General features: G+C 38.0%; 1 protein-coding gene across 7 annotated transcripts in view; it reads right to left on the bottom strand.

The window, feature by feature from the left end:
- The window catches only part of LOC114025726 (transducin-like enhancer protein 1), a 116,472-nt gene that overhangs the window by 64,745 nt on the left and 27,380 nt on the right, over positions 1 to 24,347 (bottom strand). For 4 of the 7 annotated variants that reach the window (XM_027839191.1, XM_027839188.1, XM_027839189.1 and 1 more), the window contains exons 5-6: positions 18,411 to 18,473; positions 14,884 to 14,958 (exon numbers count right to left, since the gene is read on the bottom strand). In XM_027839191.1, the coding sequence (XP_027694992.1) occupies positions 14,884 to 14,958; positions 18,411 to 18,473 (138 nt within the window). Of the gene's footprint in view, positions 1 to 14,853; positions 14,959 to 18,410; positions 18,474 to 24,347 lie in introns of all 7 variants that reach the window. The other 3 variants (XM_027839184.1, XM_027839187.1, XM_027839186.1) reach the window with 1 other exon arrangement.

Raw genomic sequence — 24,347 nt, 5'->3', positions numbered from 1 at the left:
CTAAATAAATTTACCAATTCAGTGAGCTAACCATCAGCACCTAGGAGGTTACTTGCTAGGCAAAATAACAACAAAAATCACCTGGAAGAAGAAAAAAGGCCTAAAATCTCAAGGAAAATAACCTTAAAAAGTAGGAATGAAGATGGAACAACATTTCCACATCTCAAATTATACTGTATGCCATCAAAACTAGTTGGTTCTGGTTAAAAAACATATAAAGTAGATGAGCAGAACAGACTAGATAAGGATAGATCAGAAGCAACTGAACTTAATAATATGGTGTTTAATAAACCCAAGGACATGTATTACTTGAGAAGAATTCAATTTAACAGGAACTACTGAAAAAACTGGGAAGTAGTTTGGCAAAAATTAGATTTAGATCAAAGTCTTATACTTTATACAAAAATAAGCTCAAAATGGATGTTCAACCATAAGAAAAGTTACAAGGGAATGAGATGGGCATCTTTTATTGCTATGGGATAAGTGAGAATGCCTAACCAAACAAAGCAATCACAAAAAATAAACTGAAAAGGTTTTACAAAAACAAAATCAATATAACTACATTAAGAAGGAAAGCAATCAAATGGGGAAAATATCTCTGATAACTAAGGTATATAGAAAACTAACAATAACATAAGTGATGAGCCATTCCCCAACGATGAAAATATATCAACAATTAGTTCTTAAAAGAAGAAGTGCTGAGTATTCACAACCATATGAAATGTTCCAATTCACTAATGACAAACACAAATCAAAACAACTATGAGGTTTCACCTCACACACCCAGCTAACTATCAAATATAGTTAAAAAAGTAAATACTTAATGTTGGTGGGGTTATGGAAAGACAGGAGCACTAAGGAACTGTTGATTCCTAAGGAGCTATACCTTGGTACAATCATCCTAGGGGAGAAAAAGTGGGATTATGCCAAGAAAGGGACCAAAATGTCCATCTCTGGGCTCTTTGACTTAGATCCCCCCCCCACTAGAAACCTAAACCCAAGAAGATGAAAGATAAAAATAAAATATTCATAGCATCACTTTTTTGTGGTATCAAGGAACTAGAAACGAACTAGGTACCCATTTGAGTGAGGAACAGGTAAACAAACTGGCATATAAATGTAACGAACTATTACTGTGTCATAATAAACTATGAATTTGTGGAGCATTCAGAAGCATGAGGAGAATTCTCTGAACTAAAGAAGAATGAAGTTAAGTAGAACCAGGAAAACCATATGCATGATGAGTCCAACAGTGTGAATGGAAAAACAAACAAAAAAGAATTAAATACAGTGTTGTTATGATAACCAAGCCTGCGTCATGGAGAATAGAAAACACAGATCCTGCCTTATCTGTGCAGAAGTGGGGAGCAATGAGTAGAAGAACATTACCAAGTATCACTAGACTCAGTAGTCTAATGAGGACTACTGAGTAGTCTTGCTAAACTGCTCTCTTCTTTTTTATTATTTGTTATTATAAGGAATGGTCTGTTATGACAGGGGAAAATATGTATTCAGAAATGAAGGTGATGTTAAAACAAGGGGGCAGCTAGGTGGTGCAATAGATAAGAGTGTCAGACCTGGAGTCAGGAAGACCAAAGTTCAAATCTGGCATCAGACACTTATTAGTTGTGTGATCCTGGGCAAGTCTCTTAACCTTGTTTGCCTTGGTTTCCTCATCTATAAAATGTGCTGCAGAAGGAAATGGCAAACCATTACAATGTCCTTGCCAAGAAAACCCCAAATGGGTTCACAAAGAGTTAGACATGACTGAAACTACTGAACAACAAAAACAAGAAATGTAAAAGGAAAATATTGAACTAAATGTTTGAGTCACCTTTCAATTCTAAATCTGTGATGTTGGGGCAGCTAGGTGGCGCAGTAGATAGAGCACTGACCCTGCAGTCAGGAGGACCTGAGTTCATATCCAGCCTCAGACCAAACACTTGTCACTAACTAGCTGTGTGACCCTGCAAGTCATTTAACCCCAATTGCCTTAAAAAAAAAATCTATGACATCAATTAAATTTTTTAAAGTAAGAGACTTTATAAATAATGATCTCGATCTTATGGTGTTTCTAACTAGAGGGTTAGGTCTGAATTATATCACTTTAGCAAGCCTTTACTCTGAAAACCATAGGCCAGTGGGCTTACCCTTGACTCCTAGAAGAATTCTAGCATCTATTATTAAAGGAATGGTTAGTGAACGTCTACAAAAGGCAGTTATGCTCATTAAGGATAGGTCATGTCAAACTCACTGAATTCCCCCCTCCCCATTTCTCTGAAAACAGGACTACTAGATGGGTAATTCAGGGAGACACAGTGTATATAGTTTCCTGAGGTTTTAGCAGAATATTTGACAAAGCTTCTCATGCTTTTCACAGTGAGAAGGTAAAAAGCTGGAATAGATGTCAGTTCCATTAGGGGCCATGTTGACTGGCCAGACTCAGTTAATGGTTAAATGTCTATTTGGAAGTTCTCCAGTGAAATGCCTGAGGGGTTTTTATCAATGATTTGGAAAAGGACATAGATAGCATGCTTATCACATTTGCAGATGACACAGAACTGCAAAGGACGGCTAAACACAATGGAAAATAGTTATGATTCAAAGAGATCTCAACAGGCTAGAACACTGGATTAAATCTAAGATGAAGAAATTTAACTGGAATGTTTACTCTTGTGTTTGGGTTTGAAAAAATTAACTTCAGAAACATAATATGGGGAAGCATCTTTTTCATGTTTAAAACAAATCTGGGTTGGTTTTGGGGGGATTTTTTGTAATTGTTTTCTTGGTAACTGCAAACCCAAAAGAAGTCAACTGTATTACAGGACTGCAAAAAAAGTCAATGTGATTTTAAGCTGCAATGAGGTATAAGCACAAGGTCCAAGAACAATAAGGTGACAATTCTTATATCCGCCATACTGGATAGAGTATCTTGTTCAATTTTGTATGCAACATTTCTAAAAAGGACATAGATAAGTGGGAGAGCATTCAGGAAAATGAACTCTCAGGAGGATGGTGAAGGGAGCTGAGATCATGACATGAAGACTGGTTGAAGGAAATGGGTATGTTTAACAGATTAGGAAAAAAAGCTTAGAGGGGACATAACTGACTTCAGGCATGAGGTAAATGTGGAAGAGAAAGCATTGGGGGATGGTAAGTTATCCCTCATTAGAGATCTGCAGGCAAAGGCGAGATGACCATATCATATGTATCATAGAGAAGACCCTTCTTCAGGTAGGGAGTGGGGTACACGGAACTTTCCAACTCTGATTCTTGGAATGTCTGTCTGAGCAAATAAGAAAACTGCCAAATATTATAAATCATAGGGAGGAAAATCTGGTTCCCCTCTACCCATTTTAACTTAATAATGGCACTGAATTTAATTTTGAACATTAAGATGAACCAGTGCTTATAGCTTTAACAATTTAGAATCAGAGGACCTGGGTTCCTTGCCTGGTCTTGCTATCTGCTTAAGTTTTGAGCAAGTGGTTTGATCTCTTTGAACTTCAGTTTCTTCATTTGTACAAAGAGTTTTGGACACGTTTTAATAATTCATGTCTTTGTGTGCCCATTAACGTGCTAGAATTTCTGGTCCCATCAAGGTGGGATGGGGGTGTGTGTGTGTGTGTGTGTTTTAATTCCACTTTCACTATTGCTTTGTCCTCATATAAACTCCTTTTTGCAACTGAAAAAAAATGCACATCCACATTCTAGAGTTGACTATATTAATGTCAGATTAAAATATATCACCCTCCACAGCTTTCCCCCCCAACAAACACCATATTCTGCAATACGAAAAAAAAAAAAAAGAATCAACTGTGGAACCCTTTACACATTGCCAGTGAAAAGCAAGCATAGGATGGTTTCGATTTGGTGACAATGGAATTTGATATTCGCATTCTCCTCCCCCAACATGTCAAATTTGGGAAGGATATGAGTAAAATGTACTAAATCTTGAGTTAATGAGACCTCAAAACCCACAAAGGAATAATGTCTCTTTGTCCATGTCTTCCAGAGAAAGCCGCAAGCACACAAAATTTCAAATAACTACTTCCCAAAGTGGGGAAAACAATCATGATGATCACAAACGGGGTAAATACTGAACCCTTGCCTCTGGGTTTAATGATTAATGTGAGGAATGAAAAATTTATTTTAACCCTTAACGTTACTCGAGTTCAAAAATTTATATTAGTTTGTATTTTCTCCAAATAGCTACTCTGAAATCCTTACCCAATCTCTTGCTCTTTTCTTTCTTTAAGATTGTCTTTATAGTGCAGAGAGGGGAAATAAATGGCATAAGACCTTGTAAACAAACAAGGAAGAGCTTAAGTATAATCAGTTCTTCCACAGGGCTTGTTTCAGAAACATGAATTTGCTCCAACACAGTTGATATATTAGGGAACATTCAGATCATAACATGAATTTTGGGTTAGCTTATGTGTGATTTTAGCCCCAAGAATCAAGGAAAGAATACAGAAAACTTCACCACTTCACAAAAACTCATTAGCTGTGATGTTTCCAACACCCATTTCCACAAACAAACTTCAGAATTTCAAATCTTTATCAAACCAAGTCGTTGCTCATGGCTTTGCAAGCCTGAACTCCTGGGAATCCGGACACCAAGCAGCAGCCCAAGGCTACAGACACTGCCAAGTTCCTATCTTTTTCTATGTGTCACTGACAAAGTTTTTGAGTGTTGTGCTCCTAACCCCATTTTTTTCCCCCATAAGACCTGTGGTTTGTATTGTGCAATTTTACACAGAGAAAAGAGCTTTCTGGAAATGGATACATCCTATTATTGTATTGCCTGACAACTAGAAAACACAAACATACACATACACACACTCCACTACTACTGCTGCTGTTGCCACTACTATTACACAAGCTACCATTGGGTGAATGGCCTGTCCCCATTAGAGGGATGAAGGAAAACAAGCAGAAATTATCCAGTAGATCCGATTAATTCTCAAATTATTCAAATAAGAAGAATCAAAAGAAAATATTCCATTTGAAGGTTTCCTCCTCAGTTAAAGGCCATACTGATAAATAATTGATGTGATAAGAAACAATGGGGTACAAGAAGAGTTTACAGACACCAAAGAGATGGATAAGGATTGGGCATGTGATTTCACTGCTACAGGGGACTCTGAGATGAGGAACCCACTTCTACCACGTAAGTAAGTACTTTCCCTGCAACTGGTCTTAGGAAAGCCGTCTGGGGCACTAAGAGATTGTTTAATGACTTGCCCAGAATCATGCAAAGAGTATGTGTTAGATGTATGACTTGAACTCAGGAATAGGTAGGGTAGTAGATAAGAGTGCTGGGCCTGGAGTCAAGAAGACTCATCTTCCTAAGTTCAAATCTGGCTTCAGATACTTACTAGCTGTGACCCTGGGCAAGTCATTTCACCCTGTTTGCCTCAATTTCTTCATCTGTAAAATTGGCTGGAAAAGGAAATGGTAAACCACTCCAGTATCTTTGCCAAGAAAACCCCAAATGGGGTCATGAAGAGTCAGACATGACTGAAATCATTAAACAACAAGAATTCTACTTAATAGGAATCTCTTAGAAGTAGCATTCCAATGAAAACCACTAAGAAGCATGGGAAGTCATATCAATTGATGGGAAGAGAAGTAAGCAGAAACAGGAAAATATACATAATGACTTCAATGATGTAAATTGGGGGAGGGGGGAGATGGAATACTATGTAACTATAATGACTATGTTTGGCTCAAAGAGATGAGAAAATACACTTTCCTACTCTCTCTGCAGAGCTATGGGTGGAGAACACTACATATACTGTCAAATTTAGTTGATGTGTTGGTTAATTTTCCTGAACTAGTCCGGTCCCCCCCCCAACCTTTTCTTTGTAATTTTTTTGTTATAAGTGATGGCTCTCTCGGCAGGTATGAGGGGAAGGAATGTATTTGGAAATGAAGGTGACATAAAAATAAAAGATATCAATAACATTTGGGGGAGGGGAGGAAAGATATGACATTTTTTTTTCTTTTTGGTGAGGCAATCAGAGTTAAGTGACTTGCCCAGGGTCAGATAATGGCATTCTTCATGACCGCTGTTACATGACTCAATGCGGTGAGTGAAGAGAACACTATTTAACCTGGGCATCAAGTCTACAAGTTCTAGCCACTAACTAGAGATAGATGGTTTATAAATCCTGGACAGGTTTTTGGACCTCAAGGTCCCCCCCCCCCCCATCTGTAATATAAGCTGATTATACTCAATGACCTTAAAATTCCCTTTTAGCCCTAAAGAAGTATGATTACTTCTTTCTGCCTACTCTTCTGTCACACTATGGCTCCTTTGTCAGTGGGCTGTTTAAGGCGATATCACAGAAAGCTCTAAAAGTTACAGTTCTTCCCATCTTTATCTAACTCGTACTTCAGATGTTCTCACATTAACATCCCATCAGCATTTATGTCAGTCCTTGCCCAACAACCTTCCAACAAGGAGACGCACAAAACCCCATGGAATAACTTAACTCTATGGAAGAACACTGAAGATCTAAAGAAATCCCAACACTTGTCAGAGAATGATTCTTGGCAGTACAACTTAACATTTTACTGCACTCCACCCAAAGTAGGATGCATCAAAAGCTTTTTGCAGTTTCTCCCTCCCCCCCTTTTTTTTTTGGAAATTTAATAAATCATCATCCTATTAAGATATACTCATATAAAGAGCTTGGCATCAAACAGATTACAGCTGACAAAGACGACCTTGAGTGTTATTACAGGTGTTTTGTGCATTCTTTCTGGTAGTTGTAGGCATTACTCTTTTAGGCTGTATTCCTGTTTTTACAAAGAAACACATACATCCCAGGTATTTATAGGCTTTCCAAGGATTAACTGCAAACTCCTAAGAATAAACCCTCAAGAGGTTAACCTCATCCTCTTAAACTTCACACACTACAATCCCAGAGATAACTGTCAGCTACATCCAAGGGGAAAAAAAAAATAATCCAACATCTTGCTAATCCTTTAGCCAATCAACTCATGCAACAATAGAGAGCCCTTTAGGAGGCCTACAACCCAATCTTTCTTAAGAGTATAATCAGACAAAAAAATTTGCCCCTAAAATACTAAAAACCAAAGCTGAATCATCAATTAAGCTTTTATGTGCCAAGTACTGTGGATACAAACATGGAAATGAAACAGCCCCTACCCTCAAGAACCTTACAGTTTATCAAAAGAAACATCATGCATACATACAAATAGGTATAAAATCTATAAAGTTAACACAAAGCAATTTCAGAGAGGGAAACACCAGCAGCTAGAGGAGATGAGAAAAGATCTCATGTAGGTGCTTAAACTAGTCTTTGAAGAAAATAGGGATTCTTAAAGATAGAAAAGATGCAGAAGGAGTATATTCCAGTCATGGGAGATAGCCTGGGCAAAGAAACAAGAACCCAAGATAAATTTCTAAGTTTTGTGTCATACTTCATATATGCCTTCATTAGTAAACATAAAAAGATGCCTATCTGTCAAATAAAGCCTAATATGCCTCCAAGGTATCAGCAACATACAAAATTTCCCCCCAATTTGGCATAACAGATGAGATTATTGATTAGCTTTGTAGCATAGACTAGGCCTACCTGAGGCAGAGCTCAGAGAAACAATTAGATCAACCCTTCAAAGAAGGCAAGCTATTGTTAAATCAGAGTAAGATCAGAGTAATCACTGAAACTCACTGACATCAGGTATTTTTATCATCTTTAAAGAGATGACAGATTTTCTTGTGGCTAAGGTGATCACATCATGTAGTGGACATCTGGTTTTTCTGGCTAGATGGCCAAAAACACTCCAAGTATATAAGCCATTGCCTTCTTCTTCTTGTTCCTGTGTGTGCATACATATACTCTGTCCTTCAAATCCCACCTCGAAAATCTAATTGCTTTGTACCTGGAACTTGACTGTTCTCCTCTACATGAATATTGGATACTGAAATCAATGATTTATCTCCTCTTCAAACACTGTATTTTTGGTTTCTAAAAACTACTCCTTATCAGTTTTAAAAAGAAAAGAACCTCACATTTTTGTAACCTGACTTACAGTTTGCATCATGGAAAGTGCTGAATAGCAATGCTTTTCCAGCGACACACACCTTAAAAATCATTCCTGCATGAAGAAAAGCATCTAATTCAAACGCTGAAATATGTGTAAGCCCTGTCCAAGAAAAGAAAATACAAATAGTAGTCTTTGAATTCTAGTAACTGGCACTTAGAATACTCAGTTAATTATCCATTTATGGCACTTAGCAGGCCTGGAAGTACCATGATATATTTCCTAATATGCTTCCCCTGACTTGAGAGGGTTGATAATCCCCAGACTTAATAACAGCATAAACACGTGGATGGAACTAAGATGGGAGTGGGCTCAGAAACACGGACAGCAAGCTAGGTCACTTAGTTAATGATAAAGTAATGAGACCAATTTGCCTTGGTGATAGAAAGCCTGGGCTCAAGTCCTACCTTGGACCCATTCAACAACAACTGTTAAATGCTAGGCACCGTGCAAGGTGCTGGGGATAAGAAGGCAAAACAGACCAGAGTCTTTGCCATCAAGGAGTTTACATTTTGCTAAAGGGATTTGAGGGCAATAAACAACACATACATATATAAATTTGTCGTCCAGTCATGTCCGATTCTCCATGACCCCATTTGGGGTCACAATGGAAGGGTCTGGAGGAAGGGAACCCATGCTAGATGTAAGACTATGGGCAAGACATTGAGCTTCTCAGTGCCTGAGGCAACTTGTTACAGATGAGTTGTTGATGAACAGGGGCAGAGGAGTTTCCACAACAGAGGCAGAGAGTGATAAATACTGAACCATCAACTTGGCATTTATTGAGTGCCAAGTATCATGCTAGCCACAGAAACTCCAAAGACAAAAATCAAACAATTCTCGCTCTCAGTGAGCTTATTATGGTCTCTTGGGAGACATGACAAACACATATAAAATAAGTATATACAGGATGTAAAATAACAAGAAAAGACCTAAAGTAGAAAAAATTTTCAGTGTGACCATGGGCAAGTCACATACCTTTTCAAAGAGGATGAGCTAAATAATTTAGAGTACTTAGCCAGTAGATCATTTAAAACTCCAGTTCTGATCCAATCCAATCCCTTCCAGCTTCTAAATTCCTAAGATTCAGATTCTGTGATTTGTGGCAAAAATGGAGGAGAGACAAACAGCTTCTGTTCTCGCACATTCAGGATCAACCTCTGAACTTTACGCCTGGGAGTCTGGCTATCGCTCAAGTCAACGCCTGGAGGCTTTTTGACATTGTGAAGAAACAACTGGACAGGGATCAAAGAATACATTTTTTAAAATACAGAAAGGCAATAAAGTTTGGTTCATGTACTTCGAAAGGCAGGTAAGCCCTGTAAAACTCTGGAAGCCCAAGCAAGCCTATTTCTAGGGCGGCTAAAATGTCAAAAGCTTGATCTCCAAAGCCTACAGAGAAATTTTCAGAGACGAAAAACAGCAGTTTAACAGATAATCCCCAAGTTTCTCAAAGAGCGAACAAGTGGTTCAAAGTCCTCCAGGCTCCACATCCTGCCTCACCTCAATCAAGGATACCTCTTTAAATTTCCTTGAAGAATCTCATGACCTTGATAAAGGATTTTTTTTTACCTTCTAATATGTCACAGTAAAATAAAGTAGCAAGAGGAAAGAACTCTGAATCATATAACAGTGCATCATTTTAAATACAACATGCATTACTATTGCATTAAATCCTGACCAATGTATATGTATTTTTAAGGTGTTTTTATGCTAGACCTAAAAAAAAAAAATAGTAGATCAACTAAAGATTAAGTTTTTAAAACCTATTTTTTGTGTCATGGACCCCTTTTGCAATCAGGTGAAGTCCATGGGCCATTTTTCCAAAGATTTTTTTTTTTTTAATTTTTAGGCAATTTGAGTTAAGTGACTTGCCCAGGGTCACAGAGCTAGTAAATATAAGTGTTTGGTCTGAGGTCACATTTGAACTCAGGTCCTCCTGACTCCAGGGCCTGTGCTCTATCCACTGCACCACCTAGCTGCCCCTCCAAAGATTTTTAAATGCCTAAAATATAATACATATGATCATAAAGGAAACCAATTATATTTAAAGACAACAATTTTTTAAATTCACAGATTGGAAGATGTATAATATAAATATAACAATTGTAGAATTGTAATTGTAGAAGCAATTAGGTAAAATACATTACTGGGAAAGTTAGTATCCAGACAACATACTACAAAAGGTGAAATATATAGGGAAGTAACAACAAGGGCATAATGAGGGAGGGGAAGAATTGCCAACCAGTCAGTCTTTGACCAACTTGGACAGTACTTTAATCACAGAAGCCAATTATTCTTATTAATATGACTTTTAAAAATATTTATTATGGTAACCCTTGCTAATACTCAGCAGAGCTGTATCAGCTGAGGCTGAGTTGGATATTCCAAGGACAGGAATAGCTAAGGGTGCTTAAAAGAAAAAAAAAAAAAAAAAGAAATGAGGACAAAACCCTGAAAATGGGATTGTCTGATTGGAAAAGTGTGGGGAAAGGTGAAAAGGCAGATTGAATAATGAGGTGATAATCACTAGGATGGGATGGTCCAATGCTAGTTAACTAGTCAAAATATAAGTGACATTAAAATTTCACATTAAACTTATATTTGTATATCACTGAAGGTTTAAAAAGTGCTCTTCACAAGGATCCTTGGAAGTAGGTAGTACAAATATTATTATCTCTGTTTTATCAGATGAGAAAACAGACTCAGGGAGTTGAAATGACTTCCTCCTTGCCACACAGGCTAAAGTCAGTGATGGAATTTAAACACAGGTCTCTTGATTCAAGAGCCATGCCTTACCACAGTCAGGGAAGATGAAGTTTGGACATGACTTGCACACATCATAAAGCAAGGTGGGCTAAAGCCACAGAGATGACTAAGTGAAGGGTGACTGTCACTTCTCCCAGCACACCAAATTTAGGGAGGACTGAAATTCGAAGTTCTTCAGCAACATAAAAACAGAGCTTAGCAGCTAATTAGCAAAAACAATTAGTTTAAAAAGAAGGTACCACATGGCAGACTCAGGTGAGCTCCTCCCCTGCCCAGCCTTCTCTACTGCCTCCCTATCCTCCAATGGAGGACCCGTTTATTACTCCTTGGCCCAGGTGCAAAAATTTTTGGTTACACCTCAGATTAAACAATGTAATATTTTGCTTTAAGGTTTGAAAAGAATTTTGCATATATTATCTTATTTGATCCTTACAACCCTGTGAAGACAGTGCTATTAATACTCTCCATTCACAAATAAAGAAACCAAAGATAAGAGAGGTTAAATTTGCTCAGGCTTATAAAGATCATAAATGTTTGAGGCTGAATTTGGGTCTTCCTGACTCCAAGTACAGCTCTCATCTTTTTACATAACTCATCTTCCCTTTTTTATGTCTGTAGCCATTTTATAAAGAATTGAACATCAGTCAGGTACATAGGTATATAACCTCCATCCTACTACTGCTTCTATGGAAAAATTTAGATTTGACTTACGTCAAGCTTAAAAGCAGTTTTTCCAGGAATAATAGCCCACTAAGTGTAAGGACTGCCTGTAGAAATCTGATACTCAAATGCTCACATTCATATATATTCATTTCCCTCAGCTCATCTTGTTCTTCCAAAGCCCTGGTGGTTTTTGTGTCAAACCAGACCAAACCCTGAGTTCATTAAGTACTCTGTATTATTAAATAGCCTTTTTATGGTTACAAGAACACAACCCACTTAATAACAAATAGCTTTTAAAAAGCAGCATTCAACAGGTAAACATGCAATCATTATTCTACTGAAGCCATCAAATTTGCTTTCTCTCCTTCACCACTGAAATAGTCAAAGCCAAAAACAGAAAAACAAAGTCCTGAATATAAAATTTCAAGAGTCAGTCTCTCTCTCTCTCTCTCTCCCCCTCTCAACAGGGGTGAGAAAAGGCTAACAACAGGAGAGAAACAAATTAACAAAATTGTTCTAGCTACAAGAACTGAGTTTATTTCTATGAGAAATTAACAGTATTTTGAATCATCTAATAAGAAAAATTTTAAAACTTCCCTTCTCTCCAGATTGCCCAGTTTCAGATCCAAGTATTAAGAACACAAGAATACACTGATGCTTAACCAGGGTAAGTTTTCTATTGTTAAGAAAACCTAACCTTTTTTTCCAACTCCCCCACCCTCAAGTTTATCTTAGAGTAACATCCTCAGCACTACTGAGCACTAAGTTCTTTGACTGTACCTTAAACTGAGAATTTTCTCCTCATTTGCATTTTAAAGAGGACTCTTTCATGATCTTTCACACTTGTAATAGATGTCTAAACCGTTAAATTACTATTTCTTTTCTTAGCCTGAAAGACGATGCAGTTTAAGGGCATGGCCTCTTCTATTGTTCTTTTCACTAAGTCAGGTCTCTGAACAATACTGACAGCTGCTATCAAACCAGGCTGCATTTACTTTGGTGTACAGCTGCTGCTTGTAGGAACAGACAGCCTCCTGATGCCTCTTCCCCTCTGGGGAGACAGGTTGACACACTGCATGTTCAATGAATGGGGTGCAAAGGTCTACTGAATTGTCAACCCAATTTTATGCTACTCCGATTTTCCAGGATGCACACAATCCCTTTCAAGTAAAATCAAGCATATGTCAGAGCATGAAACTTACAGTTTCAGATAGGATGATTATTGATCACATCCAACTATAAAAAGATCTCTCTGACAAATTAATAAATACTTAAAATGATCAGTTATAAAAAATTATATTGCTAAGTGTGTTGAAGACAACTGGCTGTCAGAAGTCTTGTGTATGGCCTACACTTAACTGATCTAGCTTTTCTGCTGTGCTATCATACTCTGTATTAATGAAACATTAAGTTTTCCAGAACAAAATAATTCAGGTAACTATTAAGCCCCCACTTCTAAAAGAACTCCTGACACTGGTCTTTTTTGTGTGGAGGTAGGAAAGCTCAAGATTTTCAACTATTTTTTTCTGAGCTTGAAATAAAAGGAGATTCAATAAGTCTAAGAATCTATTATAAAATGTTACTATTAATAAATTATGATGAAACATATAGAACTTATAGGAAAACCAGTGTGATAAACTCCATACTTGGGGAATTCCTTGCCTATATTTTGTTTTAATCAAAATAAATTCTTATTCTTTTTTTTGGGGGGGGAAAGAAGTTGTGATCAAACTACAAGTAGAATTCACTATTATTCTTTGAGATAATATGTGTAAAGGGCTTAGCTTAATACCTGGCACATAGTAGGCACTATATACCTGCTTATTACCTCTCCAAATCAAACACTGTACATAGTAGAGCTCCATATGAATATCTGATTTGAACTCCAGAATAAAGCAATTCATTCATTCCCCAAGAAAAAGGTACAGAAGGTTGCAGACAAATGTAGATGTAATTGTGTTTTTTTGTTGAATGTGATTAGAGAGGCGACTAAGTAACAGTCAAAATGTGATACTGGGGCGGGGGGGGGGGGGGGGGGGGGAAGCAGGGCTTGGATTTGGGGGAAGGGGGGAATGTTTATGCAGAGCTAAGCTGTCAAGTGTAATAAAGCAGCTTGAATAAAATTTAAGCTGAAAATCCACTGAAGCTCCCCATTTCAGGGAGGAAAAAGCTATTAAAAGGGAATGAAGGTCACCCTCCCAGTTTATTTCACCTAATTGACTGCCAATAGCTTACCACGGGCAAACTGACTGCAGATCTGCAATTGAGAAACTGATGAAAGGAGAATTTTTCAAGCTGAGGCTCATTCTTTTAATCCTCCCTGGCTCTTATGTTTTTTCTCCATCTCCAGTTGGGATGTAATTTTAAGCACAGATGGATCAACTGGTCCCATTGTCTGCAGACGTCATTGGACTATGGCACTGCTAATCCGTAGAGCAGCATGTCTAATTATCATTACAAAGTGTCTGAGGGAACCATAAAGACCAGCAGGGCATCTTCTCACAAGCAATTAACATAAATTGATAAATGAGTAATTTGAATCCGCTCGGGGCGCTCACAATATGAATAAAATCAGAAAGGACGGCTCCTTGTTTCGGCTACTTCTTTCACTTAGACTGGAAGGGCAGAAAACATGAGAAACATTCTGGAGACTCTGTGTCGGGTGGGGGGTAGGGGGGATGGACTCATGCAGTGGAAGGAATGCACGGTTCACCAAGTTCATTAATGCACAGTCAATGACCTGTGATTGACAACCAGTCACAAGCAAAGAGTATTAACTGATCTCAGCATATTTAAAATCAAAAACTTGGTGAAAGGCTATTACAACACTGTGTCAGACAATTAACACTTCTTCAAAAGCAATAGAAATTTCTTTTCACTGGTGAGCCCCTTTAAAATTCATGAAAGTTGTACAAGAAAGAAAGAGGAAGAAGGGTGAATAGTTATACAGGTTCCAAGTACTTTGAAAAGCAGAAGGCAAAAGCAAAGATAACTAAATGAACTGAAGCAATATAAAGCTCAGCCTTAGCCTCACTGATCCCATGCCATAGGAGGAAGGGAAAGAAAAACATTTAGAAGGCTACCAATCTAGAAGCTTTTGTTTAACTAATGCAATACTAAAAGTCTTGTTATTGCTAATGCAATGAATGCCTGCTTGGGAGCAGGGAAACAAACCACATTTATCGTCCCAATGCAAAATAAAAGTTTTCTTTCCCCTCCCCTTCCTCCACCAAAAATACAAGTCTATAAAAATACACATCATCTACACAATAACATCAGACATCAAAAATATCTTTATGGTCAACTAGCAATCAATAAGAAATGAAAGCTGGTTATACACACTGTAGGAGGGAGCCCTGGAAGACCACGTACCCCGATGATGGCATTCAACTCAGCCATGGTCACTTGCTTGGCACGTTCAACTGCTTGAGCCACTTGCTGCTGATGCTTTGGAAGTAAGGAGAGAAGGCAAGGAGTTAAGCCAAGTTAAGGTAAGGAGATAAGTAAGATAAGAACTCTACTCGTTCCTTCCTAAAACCTTTAAGCATGGGGAAAGTAAACAAGAAACACTTGCTAAACATAGTCCAGAGTAAAGACAAAGGTTTTAAATGAACCCACCATCCTCATAGGCTCCCAAACCTGTACGCTTTAATAACATGAAAATAAATGCAAAGCATTAGGCAGAGGGAAACTAAAAATGACTATTTTAAGAGCTCTGTATTTCACCAATATCTGGGGGCACCAAGTTCTCTGATGACTGTTTGTGATTTTTTTAGATCAATATGTGAGAAAGATGCTAGAACACCAAGAATGAATCAACTATGATGAAATTTCAAGACATAAATGTAAAATCCTACACCTGGGCTCAAAAAATTAACTTCACAAGTACAAAACGGAGAGGAGGTATGGCTAAGACAGCAATTCATTAGAAAAAAAAGATATGATTTTAATGAATGAACTAAAGGTTGATTATAAATTAAAAGAATGAAAAAAAGCTAATTTCATCTTAGGCTACGCTAATAAAGGCATAGCTCCTATGCATATGGAGGTGAATTTCTCATAGTGTTTTCAGTAAGGGGTACTTTAAGGACATTGACAACCTGGAAAAATTCACAAAGCTAACAGGTTTCAAGATTGTGCTATATGATGGTGAATAAAAAGAACGGGGGATGTTGAGCCCAGAGAATAGACAACTTAAAGAGAGGACATGATAGATGTCTTTGTGCACTTGAAGGGGTGTGTTATAAAAATGGAGTAGTGTTTGGTCCCAAAAAGCAAAAATGGTTGGAAGTTGCAAGGACACAGACTCGGATTCAATGAAAAGAAAATTTCCTTAACAATAAGAGCTATGCTAAAGTGGAATTGGTTACTTCTGGAAATAGTGGGCTTCACCCCTCCCTCACTAGAGCAGCACTTCTTAAACTGTGGGTTGCGACCCTGTCACAAAAATTTTGGCAACAGTAAAGGGTTTCTGAATGCACAACCAAAAATTAATTTAAAATCAAACGCATAACTAATCCAAAGTGTTTCTGGCGGGGTTGCCTGTGTTGCATCATGCAATCTCACTGCAGCCTTGGTTCTGAACACAAAGCACGCGCACTTTGTGCTGTGTATGTCCCCCAGACCATGGCAATGCCAAAAAAATGAAATGCTGCTGAAATGGAAAAGGGGCCAAAGCTGCTGGGAATAGAAAAAGTTTAAGAAGCCCTGCACTAGAGCACAGGCTAGATAGATGACCACTTTGGGGGGATATCACCGAAAGGATTCTTGTTTAGGTTGGACTAGATGATGATGATAATGGCGGTAATGATGATTACTAGCATCTATACAGTGCTTTAAGGTCTGCAAAGCGCTTTATATGTGTAACTTCATTTGATCTTCACAACAACCTGGAGGGTGGGGTGGGGGAGAGGTAGATGCTGTTATTAAACCTATTTTACAGATGAGGAAACTGAGACAGACAAAAGTTAAGTGAACTGCTCAAAGTAAAAGAGACAGTAAATGTCTAAGGCAAGATTTGAACTCATGTCTTCCTGACTCCAAGTCCAACACTCTATCCACTATGCCACCTAGTAACCTCTTGCACTCTTTTCTAACTCTTGAGTTTCTCCAAAGCAAGAATATTCTGAGGCCCTAAAATAAACTACATAAACACAAAATGTGTATGAAGCATTGGGCAAAGGAAATGTAAAAATGACCCACTCACATAGTGAGTTTTACCGTAAAGACTTGAAGACAAGAAGTTGGTTTTTTTTTGGTTTGTTTGTTTTTTGGTTAGGCAATGGGGTTAAGTGACTTGCCCAGGGTCACACAGTTAGTGTTATGTGTCTAGGGCCGAATTGAACTCAGATCCTCCTGAATCCAGGGCTGGTGCTCTATCCACTGTGCCACCTAGCTGCCCCAAGAAGCAGTTTTTAAAAGAGCAAAATTAACTCTTCAAAGATAAAGAAGTAAAGCCTAGAGCAATATGTTCTAACAATTCTTAATCTACCTCCAGCTTTAATAAGTTACCTTATTTGGATTTTCTTCTCATTCTTATTTCCCTCCCACCACCCCCAATCTCCATAAGAGGATAACTAGATGTCTATCTCTACTCCCATAACCATTTTAATTTAGGGAATATACCACATTATCCTCAAGAGTATCACTTAAAATCTAGAGGAAGGGGGGAAAAGGGAGATGGGGAGGACTGAGAAGCAATGACCAAGTCTCATTTTTAGCAAACAGCCCCACTTAAAAGTTCTAGCATTACAAAACTTTCGGAACTGGGAAGAAATCAGTTAGTTCAAATCTCCCATTTTAGGGATAAGAAAACTCATATCCCCAGACACTGTGGGATTCAATCAAGGCTGTATGGTTAACAATAGATGGAGGACCTGAATTTAGGCATGCTTTGTTTTTTTTTTAAACATCACCAGATTAAAAAGGCAAGTATATAGGATGCCAAACAAAAAGCTCGTCTATATTAAGTCAATGGGTGTCATCCATAAAGACCTATTACTTAGGAAGATACTTGTCTAGATAGTTACCCACCCTAAACCTTAATTTAAAAATCATATTGGACCTTCTTCATCCAATGCAACTTCCTTCTGGCAAACCGAGGCCAGAGGTGAAGTGACTTCCCAAGGTCAGAAAGGCAGAGGCAAGAATTGAATCAGGCCCTCTGACTCCAAACCCAGTACTCTTTCTACAATACTTGTTGTTTGCAAGTATCAATAGAGACTTTTTTTTTCTTTTGGAGCCAATCAGGATTTTAAGTGACTTGCCCAGGATCACAAAGCTAGTAAATATCTGAGCCTGATTTGAACTCACCAGTGCTCTATTCATTGCGCCACCTAGCTGCCCTATATATACTTTCAAAGCACCTTCAGGCCCAGTATTTTTCACATGATAGTTTTGAATTTAACTTGTCAAGAGTACAACTACATAAAAGTGAGTTGCTATTATGATCTCAGATGCATTATGCCTCCTAACATTTAAGATTTACCCTGGGATCTAGTAAAATGTGTATTTACTTCCTACAGATGCAGGAAAAAAATGGCTTTTAGAGCTAACATTACAGGACAAACTTTTGTTTTAATTTAAAAAAATGAGGAGCATGTGAGTGATCAGGAGTTACTACTGCAGCTCAAAAAAAAAAACAAAACAAAAGGTTTATCTTGATAGTCATTTTGCAGTTTTCTTCTGAAAAGAATTAATTTGAAGTTGAGCTATTGTTGCCAGTTCTGCAGCTTGCCCTCAGATCTGTTCAACCGAATAGCAGGGGGTTTGCACACTTCAGCTGTAACAGATGTTCTTCACACTTGTGCGTTGTGATAAAATTAACATCTTAAAACTAGCTAATTTGCAAACAGAGAAGCAACATAATTGCACTTTAACAGCTGAACAGTTTTACTTACTTCCTGAGACAGAAATGGGATGACTTGTGCACAAATTGTATTCAATCTCTTGGCGATTTCAGTCTGTAGAGATTAAAAAAAAAAATCATACAATTAGGCTACTTGGTATGAGTTTTAAAAAAAAATAACCACTTCCTAAGAAAGCTTCATACCCCCAAATACTATGCACTTCTATAACCTTTCTTTATGTGAGGATCTAAAAATGCCTTACAAAGTTGCATCATTAATCTTTACACCCTAACTAATGAGGTAAGTGGGTAGCTGAATTTAATCCCACTTTACAGAAGGATAAACTGAGCTATTATAGTTTACATGGCTTAATGGTTTCTTAATTAGATAATAGTAGATTTGAGAATGCTATACTCATGGTTTGCTAACTTTGACTATTTTGTACTAACAAATAGTTTATGTCTAAAACAGGATACAGACAGACTGAAGATATGTGGTTTACTTAACCAAGTGATTCCCAACCTTTTCAGAATTAAGGGCTATTGTGTCTGATTTCACAGTTTATAACTATGAAATTTGATATACCATCATGTTTTAAAATGAACTATAAATCACTTAAATATTCCATTAGACAATTTTATGGTACCCCTTGAGGAAACTCAAGACCCCAGGGTGCTACCAAAAAAGCAGGAGAAGGGTCAAGTTCCCTTTAATGTCTAAAACTCTAAGCAATAAATCTCACCAATGGAGTCAATCATTAATAAGCCAAGCATTTTTTCTCCACTGCTTACAAGAATTACAAATCTAGTGCAAGATCCAATTTAAGGTTCTGACCCACGGAATAAGAATACTTGGTAAATGAACCAACCTCATATTCTCTATCAACCTTGTTCCTCAGTGACTTATCAAAATACAGTGAATTTGAGATTGCAGTTCAAAAAATAAGGCCACACACACTTAATACTTACTGATGTGGGTTCCTACTACCAATGTGATCAGTCTTTAGGCAAGTGTCAATTCAACTTAAAATACCACCATTACTCCTGTAATCATGTTCCTCCAAAGCAGTACAGGAAACCAAAGCATGTTATGTCATTCTTAAGTTTAGGGCTACTGTAAATGAACTTACTCGTCTCATGTAGTCTAACCCCCTCATTTTACAGGAAACTAGGCCCAGAGACAGAAAAACAACATCTAGTTAGTAGGGTAATGCAGGTCTCCTAGATTCTAGTCCAGCGATCATTTGCATCATGGCAGGAGGGAAATGATTATTGTTTCTTTCTCTTCCAGCAATCATTCCCTAACTATCCTACTCTCCATAAAAAGAAAAAAATTAAGTGCCTATTACATGCAAGGCACATAACTAAATGCTTTACAAATATCATCAAAAACAAGAAAAGAATCTAAATGAATTTGACACATTTTTCAGGTAGCTGAAGACAACTTGAGTGAGATTTTAGGCTTTTTGAATTGCTATCCACCTCCACAGAGAGGACTGATGAACTCTGTGTGCAGACTGAAGCATACTTTTTAAAAAACTGGGGGAGGAGTTGTTTTCTTTTGCAATTTGGTTAATATGGAAATATGTTTTGCATGACTTCATATGTATAATCAACATACTATTTAACTTCTCAAGGTGTGGGGGAGGGGCAGGAAAAAAGAATTTGAAATGCAATTTTTTAAAATAAATGTTTAAGTAATTTAAAATGTAATGGGAAATATTTAATGAAATAAAAATATATTAAAACAAAAAAATTTTTTTGGAAAAAAATATTGTTGACATGAGGTCTTAACTCAGAGGTTCTTAACCCTCTAATAGCCTAGTGAAGCCTATGGACCCCCCTTCTCAGAATGATGTTTTAGTAGTCATCAAATAAAATACACAACATTACAAAGGAAACCAATTATATTGAAATAAAGATATAAGTTTTGTTCCCATCCATGGGACCCTTGAAATTTATCTGTGGACTCCTTGGAAGATCTATCTACCCCCAAAGAAAAATCTCTGGTTTATCTTTCTGATGACTCAAGACTAAATCTGAGAATTACAATCAATTAATCAACAAGTGTGTATTAAATACTTTGTATATAAGGCATTTTGCTAAGCAGTAAGGACATAAATTCAAGAATTGAAACAATTCCTACACTCACAAGAAGCTTACATTCTAACAGAAGAAACAGTAAGTACATATATAAGTAGATGGAGCATAAATAAGGTGAATAAATAGAAATATCTTCCAAGTAGTTAAACATAAGATATTCTGAGGTAAGTATACTAGTAGTGTGCTCCTAGTAGTAGAAAGAAGACAAGAAGAAAATACACTCTAGGCATATGGGATGGCCAGTAAAAAAATAAGGAGATGGGAGATTGAAGGTCATTTGAGAAGGAGAGAGAGATAGGCAGTTTGGCTACATCAAAGAATGACAAGAGGAAGAATAGTTCTCAATAAGACTGAAAAGAAAGGCTAGGGACAGGTTGTATAAGGCTATAAAAGCTAAAAAAAAAAAAAAAAGGTTATATTTTAACCTAGAGGCCCAAAAGGAAGCCACCAGAGTTGACTGAATAGGGGAGTCACATGATCAAATCTGAGCTTAAGGAAAACTACTTTAGCGGCAGTGTGTAGGAGGAGGGACTGGAGGTGGGAAAGACTTGAAGTGGGGGAGCCAATTAGGAAGCTGGTCTAACAATCCAGAAGAGAGGGATAATGCCGAGTCTATTAACTGAGGAGACGGGAAGGATGGAGGTGACTTTGTCATAAGGAGGAAGTCTGGAAGAGGGGAAAGATTAGGGGGGAGAGATTAAATTCAACTTTGCTCACACAGCATTTGAGATATCTCTGGGACAGCCTGTTTAAAATGTTCAAAAGACTTGAGGATGTGCAACTGAAGCTCAGTGGAAAGACTGAGGCTCAGGAAATCTACTGATTGGTTTGATTCCGTGAGTGATCCATGAAAAAGTGATGATCCGACCTATGGCAGCTGAGAGGAGCACCCAGAGAGAAGTTCTGGTGATGGGAACATATTTAAGGCTGAATTCGCCATAATTCTGAGGCTGCCTCCCAGGGAGAAGAGAGACTTAACAATTAATCAGACTTGCTTTCTCTCTTCTACCTCACTTCAATGAGATGTGAGATCAACCACACCAAATACATAGAACTCTGGGAATTGTTACCCACTGGATTTGTAAATCTAAAATGACAAAAGGCTAGGTGATTAGGTATTTTAACAGGAACTAGTGAGTGAACATGACTTGAATTACACGCATATATATATATATATATATGCATATATGTGAGTGTGTCTCTATGTGCGTTTAACACTAGGCTATAATCATAGTTTAGAGATACAAAAGAAATTAGAGGTACGTAGTCTCTCCCTCCAAAGAATTTAAGATAGAAAGCTCCTTGAAAATATACACATGGGCACATACACAGGCATACAATCCACATGGATATAACACATATATGTATGTTTTATTTAAGTACGATCCCTTACAAATGAAGCATATAAAATACTAGCAACAATATGAATGGAATGTGCTTTTTATACAAACTACATTACCAAGCTCTAAGGGGAATCAACTATATCAAGGTAGGCACTAACTGATATCTTCATTTCTTAGATGAGAGAAATGTGACTCAGTGGGAGATAGCAGTAGTAGGTATAGTAGGAGGAGGAGGAGGAGGAAGTGGTGATGGTGGTGGTGGTGGTGGTGGTGGTGGTGGTGGTGGTCGTGGTGTAGTAAGTGTAGTAATAGTAGCAATAGTTGTTTATGTTCATATAGCACTTAACAATATGCCAGGCATTGTGCTAAGTGCTCTACAAATATTACCTCATTTTATCCTCACAACAACCCTGAGAGGTAGATGCTATTATTACCCCCATGTTACAGATGAAAAAACTGAGGCAGAGGCTAAGTGACTTGCCCAGGGTCACATAGCTAGTGAGTGTCTGAGATCAAATCATTTACCTATGGTCACAAAGGTAAGAAGGTAAATACAGGAGGTAGGCTATACAGACCCAGGGTTGCCCCCCCTCCCCAGCCCCTGCCACTAACCCAAGGTTAGTTCTCTCTTAACCAGCACACTGCCTGGGTTAAATTAATGACCTTGAGTTCACTGGCACAAAACAAAGGTAACCAGTTACTATACCAGTTTTTTAACATTTCACTGCCTTAGGCAACTCCTAGTCTATAAGTTAACAAGCAAATTATTGATCTCTACCCATGAAGGGTGTGGGAGTCTCCACACTGGGAGATCCTTAAACCACTGAAAACGCATGTTGGGGAGGGAAAGGGTTATCAATACCTACCTTTAGACAATAACAAACACAATGCATGTAAGTTGTACCAGCTGCAATACAGAGATGGACTGGTCTTATCTCCTACGTGGTCACATCTCCCCAGTAGAGCACAATCCAGGTTCTCCATTTCTCTGGTACATCAACACAGACCTACGCAGTGTTCTCCATATAGAATGTGTTCCATCAATGTTTAACTACTGAACTGTTAGGTGTTCATTAATAAGTTGTGAAGGTGTGGGGTTGGGTGTGAAGGGAATGAAAAAGAACTTCAGGGTTTTGCATCTGTCTATTTTTAAGTAAGCAACAAGGGAAGAAAGCATAATGTGGGCATTCAAACATAAGGAGGGAACAAAGATCAGGACAAGGGGACAGTTGTATTATGTAAAATGTTTTCAGGAAGAAAACACAATTAAAGTGCAGTAACCAGAGTCAAGTAGGTCTGAACTGAAAAGGCTTCATGGAAGAAATGAACTGGCAAAGAGTTTTGAAGAGGCACTATTTGGCACTTGGGGAGGTCAATGGGAAAGAATACGGGATTAAAAATCAAGATGCCTGGGATCTAATCCAAACTCTACCAAGAATAGTGACCTTGGGCAAATCACTTCAGCTCTCTGGGACTCAGTTTCTTCACCTGCAAACTGAAGAAGCTAAATGAGATGTCTTCTATGGTCCCTTCCAGCTCTTAAATGTTATGATTTAGGAATATATTAAATGCATAATAGGATTTCAATATGGGAGTATGAACAAAGATTCCTGTTCTTTAGGCTCCAAGGATCAAAGACTTAGAGCAGGAAGGAACCTCAGGTCTTTTAGTTCAAACCCCCTATTTTATAGAGAGGAAACTGAGTCTCAGTGTGCTGAAGTGACTTGCTCAAAGTTTTGGAAAAAAAAAAAAAAGGAAAATTATGTATGTACAAACCAAGCCTAAGGGCATTAAGTAGCCCATAAATTAGGAGGTAAAAGAAGGAAAAATTAAAAGGATGATATTAATCAAGAAAGAGGTAGGCCACAGTAGAAGAGTGGAAACTCAGAACAGAAAGGAGGAGGTTTAAAATGGGCTGTCTGTTAATACAAAAAAATTTCAAGTTATAATGACAACTTAGGGTAGAGAGATACTGACCAGGGGCCTCGGAGTCCTGGGTTGTCAACCCTGTTTTGCCATTTAACCACCTTTATGACCTGCTTCAATAACAGTACTACCATTATTCTCATCATCTACAAGAACCACTCACATTTATATGCCATTTTAAGGTTTACAATCAATTTACCTTGCCTGGGCTTCATTATCCTCAAATGATAAATGGAAGGATTTGAACCCTACGGAGTCCCCTCTGGGTCTGATTCAATGACCCCAAAGGTTCCTTCCAACAATGTACTTAAATGCAATGGAGCATGGTTGCATGATTTGACCAGAGGAGGTTACCTCTGGGTTCCCTAAAGCCATGGCTGATACTCTACAACCAAAAGACCTAGAGAAAAAGTATCATCTGAAGGGTAGGAAAGAAAAGGGAAGTAGGAGATATTGCCTCAGAAATATGAGGATTAGGGGCAGCTAGGTGGCACAGTGGATAGAGCACCGGCCCTGGACTCAGGAGGATCTGAGTTCAAATCCGGTCTCAGATCAGACACATAGCACTTACTAGCTGTGTGACCCTGGGCAAGTCACTTAACCCTACTGCCTAACCA

The sequence above is a fragment of the Vombatus ursinus genome, unplaced genomic scaffold (assembly GCF_900497805.2).
Source record: "Vombatus ursinus unplaced genomic scaffold, bare-nosed wombat genome assembly UNPS02014832.1, whole genome shotgun sequence".
Classification (NCBI taxonomy): domain Eukaryota; kingdom Metazoa; phylum Chordata; class Mammalia; order Diprotodontia; family Vombatidae; genus Vombatus; species Vombatus ursinus.
Note: the sequence above shows the minus strand (reverse complement) of the source record. Positions and strands in the feature narration are given on the sequence as shown.